At 42.6% G+C, this 12,299-nt stretch overlaps 1 protein-coding gene across 2 annotated transcripts in view; it reads left to right on the top strand.

Annotated features, from left to right (window-relative positions):
- Positions 1–12,299, top strand: part of PDE8A (phosphodiesterase 8A) — a 102,665-nt gene that overhangs the window by 22,537 nt on the left and 67,829 nt on the right. For both annotated transcript variants that reach the window (XM_081228466.1, XM_081228465.1), the window contains exons 2-3: positions 4,444–4,500; positions 6,313–6,503. In XM_081228466.1, the coding sequence (XP_081084592.1) occupies positions 4,444–4,500; positions 6,313–6,503 (248 nt within the window). The remainder of the gene's footprint in view (positions 1–4,443; positions 4,501–6,312; positions 6,504–12,299) is intronic.

The following is a 12,299-nucleotide window of genomic DNA, read 5'->3' as shown; positions in this document are numbered from 1 at the left end:
AAGATTAGCTCATTGTAAAGCAATTATACTCCAATAAAGATGTTAAAAAATAAATATATTACATTTTCAAAAGACTTAATAAAATAAAAATTTTAATACAGAGATAACAAAAAGATTAGCTGTTGAGTAAACGTTCACTCAGAAGTATTTTTTGAATGTCTGCCATGTGCTAGGCACTGTTTTGGGTATTGGAAATATAGCAATAAATAAAGCAGATAATCCCTGTCTTTGTAGAACTTGAATTCTCATGGGAGAGACACTCCTTTAATAAGAAGATAATAAAATATGTAGTGGGGCAAATGGTAACTAAAGCTGCAGGAAAAAAAAAAAAAAGCAGGCAAGGGATAAGGGAGGGTCAGGGGAGTAGAATATTTAGACAGGTTGGAATTATATATCTCTTTCCTCTCCTACCCCCACTGGTGATCAAGATTCGTAACTTAGTAACTTTGCCCTGCAGTTAGGTCAGTTAGGCAAACAAAAGAAAACTGATAGGTGGTTCATCAAGGTGTCTAATAATAATGTATTTCATATTTCCATCAGCTATATTAACAAAAAATTACTTTAAAATAATAAAATACAAACAGACATCATCCTTATCTGATATCCCAATTTAACAGTCTTTTTTAAACAATAAATCTTAACAAATATATAAATATTTAAAAACCCAAAAGACTAAATTCAACAACTTGTATAATTACTGATATCAGTTCATGAATATATTATTGTTCCTGTATTACCTAAAAATATCAGTTGCTTTTGAAGCTGAAAGCTATTATTAAAACTGATTTGAAAATGACTGTTCCCTTCTAAATATTAATGTGAAAAATAAATAATTATTAAGAGGGCTATGGCCTGAAGCATTAGGTCAGTTTGATTCTGATTTTCATACACAAAGAAAGGATGAATGCACGAATTCTAGTAGTTCCGATCCCCTTATCCAGAGCAGTTGGGAAGTTGTTTACTCTTTGAGGGCCCACTGCTGACGTCTGCTCACTGAGTAATGTCATCAGATTTCCTGGTGGTGGTTATTTTGGGGGGGGGCAGTGGTAAGCAGTTGTCCGGCTCTGCTGGGACACTGCTTGACAGAGGTCCTGAGAGCCGGATATACCCCGTAGACAGGATGTAAGGTTAAAATGCAATCTAGTTAAGTAAATAAAGAAAGTATTCAATGGTAAAATAGAATTGCTGAAACATTAATGTTTTAAAATGATGCTGCTAAAATTATACTGAGGTAGAATCCATGCTCTTTAAAAAATTAATCTATAACTTATTTTATTTCTTAGAATTAATGCGGTGGTGAGTTATTTTTACAAGTTGAGATCATAAAGTTACGCTGTCCTTTGTTTGTAAAAGTTATTTCACCCACTTTGGGTGTAGACCATGTACTCAGAATTGTTTTCCCAGGAAGAATGAGACTTTTGCCCTTAGCTGTCCATTCTTTTTATTATTTATTTATTTATTTATTTAACATCTTCATCGGAGTATAATTGCTTTACGTTGTTGTGTTAGTTGCTGCTGTATAACAAGGTAAATCTGCTATACGTATACACATATCCCCATATCCCCTACCTCTGTGTCTCCCTCCCACTCTCTCTATCCCACCCCTCTAGGCGGTCACAAAGCACCAAGCTGATCTCCCTGTGCTATGCAGCTGCTTCCCACTAGCTATCTGTTTTACATTTGGTAGGGTATATATGTCCATGCCACTCTCTCACTTCGTCCTAGCTTACCTTTCCTGTGTCCTCAAGTCCATTCTCTACATCTATGACTTTATTCCTGTCCTGCCCCTAGGTTCTTCAGAACCACTTTTTTTGTTTTTAGATTACATATATATGTGTTAGCATATAGCCGTCCATTCTTGTATCTTGTCCCTCAGCTTGTGACCGACACTATATAGTATGTATTTTTTAAAATCAAGCTAGTCGTTAACATTTTAAAGTTTTATTAATTATTATAGCCTTTAGCTTATTTTTCTCCTCCTGGTTTCCTTAAGTTTGTACTGTTGACTTTCTCAAATTTAGTGATTTGAAAGCTTAGTATATTTACTTAATTCTTGTTTCAGGACAGAAAGATCTAAGACTGTGAATTTTGCCTCTGAGTAAAATTTACTAGTATCTGTAGGTTTTATTACATGATATTCTCATTTTTATTATTTTCCAAGCAATCCGTAGGCATAGTTTGCATTTTCCTCTCTGATCTGGCAGTTGTATGAGTTTAAAAATTTCCAAGGAGGGGGCATTTCTTAACTTATGTTTTAATTTTGGTTTGATTGCCTTATGGTTGGAAATAAAAGCTGTACAAGGAATATATTTTAAAGTTTTCTTTGTGACCTAGTATATGTTTTTACGATATTCATAAATATTTTCTTTCTCTCCGTTCAGACTTTATCTTTTGTCTCCTTGATCCTTCATAGCAAATTTCATGAGTATCCTCTGTGAGAGGCTGCAGCCGCCGTTTCACACAGAGGACCCAAGTGCTGTCCAACAACCGCTTCATCCTGGGCAGTGGCACAGCCCTCCTGTTGATGGGTTTTCTGGTTTCTTTTGTGCAACTCCACCCTCCCCCAACACTGTAGAAAATCAGCAAAATGATTTCCCTTCTTTTTCTTTTTCCTGTCATTTTCTTCCTTCTCCTTCTTTTTCCTGAGTAGTTTCACTGTCTTCTCCAAGCAGTAGGCCTGTATCATTTCTTGTTCTTTCCTTCATTCATTTCTTTAAACTTTGTTCATAAAAACCAACAAAGTCATTGTTCAGATTGATCTCTCTCGGTGCCTCTTGCCTTCCTTCTCACTGCACTGTGGGAGTATGATTATGTAGATAGAGCACATCTCTCTCTTTTAAGACTCTCTTGGACCTCCTGGATCATATTCCATCAGAAATTCTGGCTTTGGCATCCAGCTGTGCCTCTGGATGAGGCCGGCCTGTGACTGCCCAGCTCTGGAGGATAGACGGTGCTGTGGGATGTCTGGGCTCACCCTTTCACCCTACTGCAAAGCCCTCCTCAGTCTCGGGTCTAGAATAGTAGCGACCCTCATTCTTACACCTTCTGAGAGATGAAGTTACTACAAAGCAAATCAGAAACTGAGCCGGTGTCCCATAATTAGTAGACATCAGCTTCTAGCAGTTAAAAATATACGTGGACTTCCTCCATCACTAAGCAGGTTTTGTTGCCTGTGTTTACTGTAGGAGAGATCACTGCTTGAGGGGAGAGATGGGAGGTAGCAGGCAGTTAGGAAGTATCTTGTGGGAAGGTTTATAGATCTAGTTCTGCTGCTGCTGTGTTTTAGGTATGAAATCACACCGTCACCCAGAGGCCTGGAGTAGGGTAGGGATCCCCTCAACACATATATACAGTGTTTCTGGAAAAATTGCAAAATGTGTCTCTTCCTCCAGGTAGCAACCCAAGGCCCAGGGTTCATGGCTTGGGGCTGGATTTTAGCTCTCCATTCTCCCTCTCTTTTGCTCCTTTGCTCAGTGCACAGACTTCCCAAACCTTCCAGTGGCCCTGGGTTTGCAGCACAGTTTATAGAACTAAACAGACTGGTCAGTGGAATCCCAGCTGCCACTTGCTGCTGTGTGGCCTTAAACAAAGTACTTGGAACCTCAGCTTTCCAATGTAAACTCTCAGCATGTTGCAAAGGTTCAGCGAGATAACGTATGTTCAGCCCTTAGCACAGTGCCCAGTATATGCTGAGCCCTCCATTGGCGCTATGATTCTATTACTTGTTGGGGTTTGGTTATGACACTGTATTTATCTTTATGTGTTGGTGTTAAGTTCTCAAATAGATAAGCTTTTTTTTTTGGCTGCGCCACAAGGCTTGTGGGATCTTAGTTCCCCGAACAGGGATCAAACCCGGGCCCCCTGCAGTGAGAGTACAGAGTCCTAACCACTGGACCACCAGGGAATTTCCCAATAAGCATTTATTGATAAGCACTGTGCTTGTCTGTAAAATGAAAGTGTTAACCGTTTCTCAACAAGGAGTCTTTGAGGTCCCATGGTTCTGATAGCTGGATTTCATTTTTTTTGTGTGCCATTTTAGATGTAAGATTTCATTGTCCATCAGGGGAAAGATGGGAGTAGACATGGAAGAAACCAGTGTTTGTTCGGTGTCTAATCTTTGGGGGCTCTTTATATTGTAATCTCACCTGATCTCTGTAACACATGAGGAATTGAGGCCGAAGGTTGGGTAATTCACTTAGAGTCACACACAGCTAGGAAAAGAAAAGCCGGGATCAGACCCATTTTATGTGTCCTTCTCTGCTCTCCACCTTTCCTGGGGTTTATAAGGAGATAACTGAGATCCCTGTGTCTAATAAGTATTTACGTAATTTTTCTCTAGAGTAGAAATTTCATTTTCATCTGTGGCACTGATGAGAGAAAAATTTAAGCAAGCTTATCTTTTTTTTTTTTCTTTTCATTTTTAAGCAGATCTTTTTCTTGCAGGTAGCAGTAGCTGATATACAATTTGGCCCCATGAGATTTCATCCAGATCAGCTCCAGGTAAAAATATACCATGCTGTACTTTTCACCTTGATTTTCGTTAAAGACGGGGAGGGAGAGGGTCTAAAGTTATACATTGAAAATAATCTTCTGTTTTAGATAAAATACTGGATCAATGTTGAATTCCCTGAACTTGATAGCAGTACTACAGTTATATTAGGGAATGTACTTTTCTTAGAAATACACATTGAGGTATTTAGAGATGAAATGTCTGCAACCTACTTTAAAAGTTTCAGCAATAAAATAATATGTATAATTGTGTGTGCGTGTACTTGTGTAGTATGTATGTGGAGAGAGAGAGAAAGCAAAGGTGGCAAAATGTTAACAATTGATGAAACTAGAAGAATGGTGTTCTAGCATTTATTGTCATTCATGACTTTTTGTAGGTTTGAAATTTTCCAATATAGAGAGTAAAAGCATGGTCTACTCTATGTTACTGAATCAGCTGTAGCAGAGAGAAAATATAAATTTTCTAATCCAAAATATTAAACAAAATAACCAATTGAAATTTAGCTCCAGCGTTACTTGATGCTTCCTGTACACAAACGCATGCTCACTGTTACATTTTTTAAAATGTGAAAAGGACTGGCAGAAATGTGCTCTTGGGACTTCCCTGGTGGTCCAGTGGTTAAGACTCCACGCTCCCAACGCAGGGGGCCTGGGTTTGGTCCCGGGTCAGGGAAGTAAGATCCCACATGCTGCGCAGCACAGAAGAAATGTGCTCTCTTAACTCTTTGCACTTGTGATATTTGTGCACCTGGGTAAGTTTAGAGGGACTGAGTCTTGGGGAATGGGGTTTCTGTCAGCTTTGCAGTCTCTTTCCCTTAGGCTGTCCCACCTTGACTGTACCACGTACCACAGTTGCCCCCTGTTAGTCAGTCTGAGTGTGAAGGGATGGAGCAGTGCGCTCCTGCCCCAGGTTTGGCGCAGGGGAAAGGCATCAGACGCAGGCATCGCCCATCCAGGCCAGGCGCGAGGACAGCCAGCTGTGTCTTGCACCTGGTGCTATTCTTGTGTCACTAAGCAGGCAGTTTTTGAATTGTAACGTTGTGGTCTACTTTAAGTCTCCTCTCTTATAATCAAAGTAATTTTTTTTTAACTTAGAGGAATTACATAAAGTCTTGAGTCAGAATATTTAAATGTATTATTTAAAGTATTAAGTATTCTGGGAGTTTGACTGCAATATTGGTGTTTGCCATCTAAGGACTTACCTAGTTAACTTACTGTTAACTAAAATAAATATTTGTGGGTTTTTTTGTTGTTGTTGTTGTTTGTTTGTTTTTTGCTATACGTGGGCCTCTCACTGTTGTGGCCTCTCCCGTTTTGGAGCACAGGCTCCGGACGCGCAGGCTCAACGGCCATGGCTCACGGGCCCAGCCCCTCCGTGGCATGTGGGATCTTCCTGGACCGGGGCACGAACCCCTGTCCCTTGCATCGGCAGGAGGACTCTCAACCACTGCGCCACCAGGGAAGCCCAATATTTGTGTTTTTTAATTGATTCAGTTTTAAGATAAAGTACTTAATCAAGTCTTTGTTGAGTTCTTCCAGTGGGCTTATTAGCAAAAGAAATAAGCATATGATCCATGCACTGACTTCCAGACTAAGAACAGATAGAATAACACTCATTTCAGGGAGCTGAGTGATAACGTCCCAGAGTTACATGTAGGAAAAGGATTTACTCAACAGATCGTTATGCTCACATCTGAGTACTTGCCTTGAAAACACTTGGGAGTTTTCTGTGGCTTGTTAAGAAATGACAATTCTAACGACACCTTTTTTTTTTATAAAAGTGTTCATGCTTTTTTGATTCAGGTACTTTTAGTGTTTCCCAAAGAAGATAAGCAGTGTAATGGATTCTGTAGGGCATGTGAAAAAGCAGGGTTTAAGTGTACAGTTATCAAGGAGGCTCAGACGGCCCTTGCCTGTTTCCTGGACAGACATCATGACATCATCATCATTGACCACAGAAATCCCCAACAGCTGGACGGGGAGGTGCTGTGCAGGTAAGCCTGAGACTCAGGCCTCAAGAGTCCCGCTGGCATTTGTGACAGTAAACGCAGCCCCAAATACATGAGGTTAAATTCAGTGTCTTTTAAGTTGCCTTCCATGCAAGTAAAATAAGCAAGACATTAGAATATTATTATTTCTAGGAGGGATCTCTATCTCTTTTGTTTTGTTTTGCTTTGCTTAAAACAGTAAGAAAATCTGAATGTGAACCGTTAAGGGTTAAGATGAAATCCTGTATGTAATTAACCACAACTGTCACCTGCATAGTACTGCAACAAGAGTTATTATAGTTTTCTAGATGTTTTTACAGTTATAAAAAATTTGAAAATTGTCTTCTAATGTTAGGTGTATGTGCCTTGTTTCTCATAATTGCAGAATATCAATATCATGAGAGAATTTGGGTAGCAGACATAAATCTAAGAAAAGTACTTTCTAAAGAAAGTCATTTGCTGCTGATGGAAGCAAGGCAAAAGTGAAATATCAATTTTATTTAAAAGAAAACTTTTATTTTGGGGAAGAAAAATCATAATTTTAATATAATATAAAATTTTATAATGTATTAATTTTAAGGACATTTAAATGTTGACTTTTAGGAGATAGAAAAGATTGAAAACCAAATATAACAGGGGTTAAAAACTGAGCTGACAGGAAAATGACATCCTATCAGAAGGTTGTTTACAAGTACATGGTGATTTCATGTACTTGAGAGTTCACCTTTCATGTAGTCAGATGAGGTGGCTTTTACCCAGGTGTGATCCGCCTCCAGTAAAGCTTCCCTCTGGCCTTGCTCTGTGTTGCCTGCCATGCTGCCTGTGTTCCTTTCCTATTTCTGTCTGGTTGATGGCAGTTAGCCATTGTCAGTGTAGCCCAGATTTGTTTGACGTGTTATCTGACTGCACACCCGTGAGGGATGTGGAGATGTGGAGAGAGCTCTGACCCTGGGTCCTATGCTCGGCTCTTCCCTTGCCCAGCTGCCTTTGGGTAACTCTCTGTCTTCTCTGAGGATGTGTTTTCTCAGCTGTAAATTTGGAACACTTGGTTTCCAAGATCCTTTCTCTCTCTAGCATTTGATGGATAGCACTCAGAGGAAGGGAAGAAAATACCTTAGTTATGTGGTGCTTTTAGTCTTGGTAGACTGCTGCTAGGCAGGAGAAATATCTAAGGAGAGCCAAAGAGCCCAGACAGAAAAGGTGAAGGGGGGTGAGGTGCTGAGGACACCTTGGCTTCCTTCACAGTCTTGTCCAGGTCCAAACCTGGTCACAGGTATGTGCTGGACGATGACATTCATACTCATAAAGATGGCTCTGCTAGACCATCCTGTGTTATAAAAGAAAAACTAAGTTGCGGTAGTTATGGCCTGCTTTTTTTCATTGTGGTAAAATACACATAACATACAATTATGCTCCACTTTTTGAAGGAGGAGAAAGTACTGTTGTTACACATTTTGGGAATATTCTAAACAAATAGGGTAACTCATTCAACAAATTTATAAATTTACAACTTGTACAGTTTTAAAACAGAGAAAGTGACCTAGGTTGCTTAACGTGTGGTTTTAGAGAAGCTTAGACTGTCATGAGTACATGTCTTCTACCAAGTCCCCACCACCCTCCATCCAGCCTCTGATGGGGGTTAGGGTTTCCCAAGGGAGAGTTCTGAGTTTCATAAGTTCTCCTCCATGTTGAGTCCAGCTCTGTCCATATTTGGCCCCAGATTTCCAACATTTGAGGACAGGAGTGGTCTTTTCTGGTTGGAGCACATCCTCACTGCTGTCAGCGGCTCCTCACAGAGTGTGGTTTCATATTCCAGCCCCATCAAGGAGGCCTCCTCTGAGTACCTTCTTCCAGTCAAGATCTCTCGTAGGCGTGGCTCCCGAACTGAAAAGCTCACGGGTTTGGGTAGATGAGCATAGAGTAAGCAGAGCCGTCACCCCCCTGTGTTAGCCAGAGAACAGACCTCTACAAAGGCACCCCCGGTCACGCTCCTTTCCTGACAGCTGTGTCACAGCCCTGGCCAAGAATCTGAAGTCTTTCTCACTAGCTGTGTTCGACCACATCACTTTTGTCTTGTTGGCTGAGGATTTGGAGGACAAGGGGTGGGGGGAGTCCTTGTGGCATTTGGAGTGAGTTTTCTAGAGGCAAGAGTGAGCCCTGATTTACTTTCCTAGTCAGTTTCATCTCAGTTCTGGCCCTTACCTGGTTTATCTCCCTTAAGATCATCCCTTTTAAGGGTGCCTGCCCACTGTGGACTGTTCCTTCAAGGAATCTTTCCAGGCTGTCCCTCGTGAGCCTGCTCGCCCTCTCTCTCCACTTACACTGCTCGCTAAGAGACCTTAGCCCTGGCAGAGCCCTGTCTGTCCCTTCTGCTTCCTTTGGGGATACCTGATCAACACCCCCTGTGAAGGGTTTTTCATCAGTTGCTGATTTGTCTGAATGATTAGCATTCAGCTGTATCTCTCTACTGGGGACACATGGAACTCCTTACACTCCTTACCAGGTGCCTTCCTAGGGGTTAGATAGTCTGTGTCTGCGATATTTTCAAACTCACCAGTTGAGGGAACCCTACTTGGCAGGTCTTCTTGGTTCAGGACACTGTGCTTGTTACCAGAGCTACATAGGTGAATAAGACATGGTTCTTGCCTCTGAGGAACAAATGCTTTTGTTGGCGGGGGCAAGCGAGCGATTTCAGCACAGCTCATAGATGCCCACAGAGGAGGTATGCTGCGGGTGCCTGTGTCTAGGAGGGCTTCACAAGGGGGTGTTTGAGTTGAGTCCCAAAGGATAAGCGGGAGTTCTGAAAGGAAGGACGGTGGAGAAAACATTCTGGGTGGAGGAAGCAGCATGTATAGGACTGGGCAGGGTTTCCAGGGCTCCTCTGCCTGGTGTCAGGTGGCTGCTGGATCCAGCAGGTACGGGCCCTGGCTCAGGGTGAGGCTGGAGCAGCAGACGAGCCTGCTCTGGAGGGCCTTGTGTGCTGAGCCAAAGGCTTTGGAGTCTGCCCTGTAGGCAGTTGAGACCCTGGCGTAGTCTATGTATTCTACGCAGGAGAGTGTCCAGAATTCACTGCCAGAGAGAGCACTGTGGCTGCCGCCTGGAGAGCGGAGAAGGAGATGGAAGGAGCGGAGGCCTGTCAGCCAGCTGTGAGGCTGAGGTCAGGGCCTCCTCCCAACTTCCTGTAGAGACAAAGACTGACCACAGCAATGAACGAACCAAAGATAAGATGACAGATATGTCGGAAGTTGGGAGACAGAAAAGGACAGAGATTCTCACTGTATCTCTTGTGCTATGGGGACCAATAAAGAAGCCTGTTCCTGGCATGTCCTCTGCATACTTCAGCCTCTGAAGCTGAAATTCCAGTGGCCCTGCAGGAAGGAAGTGGGAAGAGGCTTTGCTTTACTCCCACTGTGTCCTGCTGAGCCTGGGATGCTGGAGTTGCACTGACCAGAGCCGGACACCATCACTTCTGTGATTTACTTTCTACATCCACTAGGAAACCCAAGACAGGGAGCAGAGGGAGATGGACAAAGACGTGGTTTTTCCTACCATGTAAGAAGGGGCAGAGGCGTAAGGAGCCTGGGAACATTCCTTCACACATTGCAGTTTCAGAACAGCAAACTGCATCAGTTGTCAGGTTTAGCCAGAGAATGGCAGACAGCAAGCCAGGAGTCCCCTCTGTGCAGCAGAGCCATGCCTGCCTGCCTGCAGCGCTCTCTGAGCACGAACTTGCACCTGTTGACCTGATCTGCAGGTCCAGACCTCAGAGGAGGACGGCTGCTAACCCCAAGGGTCCAGCAGAGGAGTGCAAGGGAGACTCCTTTGACCATCTCTGCTGCAGACACTCTGCCTGGGTTGATGTTGCTCCCGTTCAAGGATAAAGAAAGGGACCAAAAAGCTGCCAAATTATGGAAGGGGAAAGAACAGCCTGAAGACAAAGAAAATTGTTTTCTATAAGAAACTGAAGAACCTTTTAGAAGACATATGCTTAGTGTACTCAGAAGAAATGAAGAGCTAGTCCTCTGTGCAACAGGAGCAGGGCTCTGTAATGATGTTTTTTGGGTTTTGTTTTGTTTTTTTTTTTTTTTGCGGTACGCGGGCCTCTCACTGTTGTGGCCTCTCCCGTTGCAGAGCACAGGCTCCGGACGCAGAGGCTCCGGACGCGCAGGCTCAGCGGCCATGGCTCACGGGCACAGCCGCTCCGCAGCACGTGGGATCTTCCCGGACCGGGGCACGAACCCGTATTCCCTGCATTGGCAGGCGGACTCTCAGCCACTGCACCACCAGGGAAGCCCAGGGCTCTGTAATGAAAGGGAAGATTTTTATAAAGGGAGGTGGAGGAAGTAAAGCACTGCATAGAAACCCAACATACGTTAACAGAATTAAGTCTGTGTTGACGTGAAAGGATGCTCAACATCACTAATCATTAGAGGAATGCAAATCAAAACTACAATGAGGTATCACCTCACACCAGTCAGAATGGCCATCGTCAAAAAATCTACGAACAATAAATGCTGGAGAGGGTGTGGAGAAAAGGGAACCCTCTTGCACTGTTGGTGGGAATGTAGATTGATACAGCCACTATGGAGAACAGTATGGAGGTTCCTTAAAAAACTAAAAATAGAACTACCACGTGACCCAGCAATCCCACTACTGGGCACATACCCTGAGAAAACCATAATTCAAAAAGAGTCATGTACCACAGTGTTCACTGCAGCACTGTTTACCATCACCAGGACATGGAAGCAACCTAAGTGTCCATTGACAGATATGAATGGATAAAGAAGATGTGGCATGTATATACAATGGAATATTACTCAGCCATAAAAAGAAATGAAATTGAATTATTTGTAGTGAGGTGGATGGACCTAGAGTCTGTCATACAGAGGGAAGTAAGTCAGAAAGAGAAAAACAAATACCTATATGCACAAACAAAACAAATATGCTAACACATATTTATGGAATCTAAAAAAAAAAATGGTTCCGATGAACCTAGGGGCAGGACAGGAATAAAGACGCAGGTGTAGAGAATGGACTTGAGGACACGGGGAGGGGGAAGGGTAAGCTGGGACGAAGTGAGAGAGTGGCATGGACATATATACACTACCAAATGTAAAATAGATAGCTAGTGGGAAGCAGCCACATAGCACAGGGAGAGCACCTCAGTGCTTTGTGACCACCTAGAGGGGTGGGATAGGGAGGGTGGGAGGGAGATGCAAGAGGGAGGGGATAGGGGGATATATGTATATGTAGAGCTGATTCACTTTTTTATAAAGCAGAAACACAACATTGTAAAGCAATTATACTCCAATAAAGATGTTTAAAAAAAAAAAGTCTGTGTTGAATGCAGAAGCAAGATTGAACTCAGAGTGCTGGGTGCTTTCATAACAATCTCTGGATTTACCTTGGTCTGAACATCCTTTTTACTATCATAGATTCCATTCTTTTCAATGTGAAACTCATTCCACGTGGCAAGAGGGAACAGTGGCATAGTACAAGTAATGGAGTTGTGGTTTTGTAAAATTTAAGTCATTGAAGAGCTTTGCTATGTTCATACAGTAAGCCTCCAGCATGTGGCCTTTTTTCCAGTTTTGTATCAAGACCATCATCAGCATTACTTGTAGTTTCCTAGTGTATCTGGAGACTCGTAGTTGCCCCCCAATATCCATTTCTACTCTTTTCTTAATAGCAGAATATCTAGTGTTTAGGCGGGAATACGACCACCTAGAAAATATACCGCATTCCCTAGCTTTTCTTGCAGCTGACCAATGGAAGTGTCATGTGCATCTTCTGAAAAGTGTC

The sequence above is a fragment of the Mesoplodon bidens genome (assembly GCF_964165515.1).
Source record: "Mesoplodon bidens genome assembly, chromosome: 3".
Classification (NCBI taxonomy): Eukaryota; Metazoa; Chordata; class Mammalia; order Artiodactyla; family Ziphiidae; genus Mesoplodon; species Mesoplodon bidens.
This window is presented reverse-complemented; position numbering and strand designations above follow the sequence as displayed.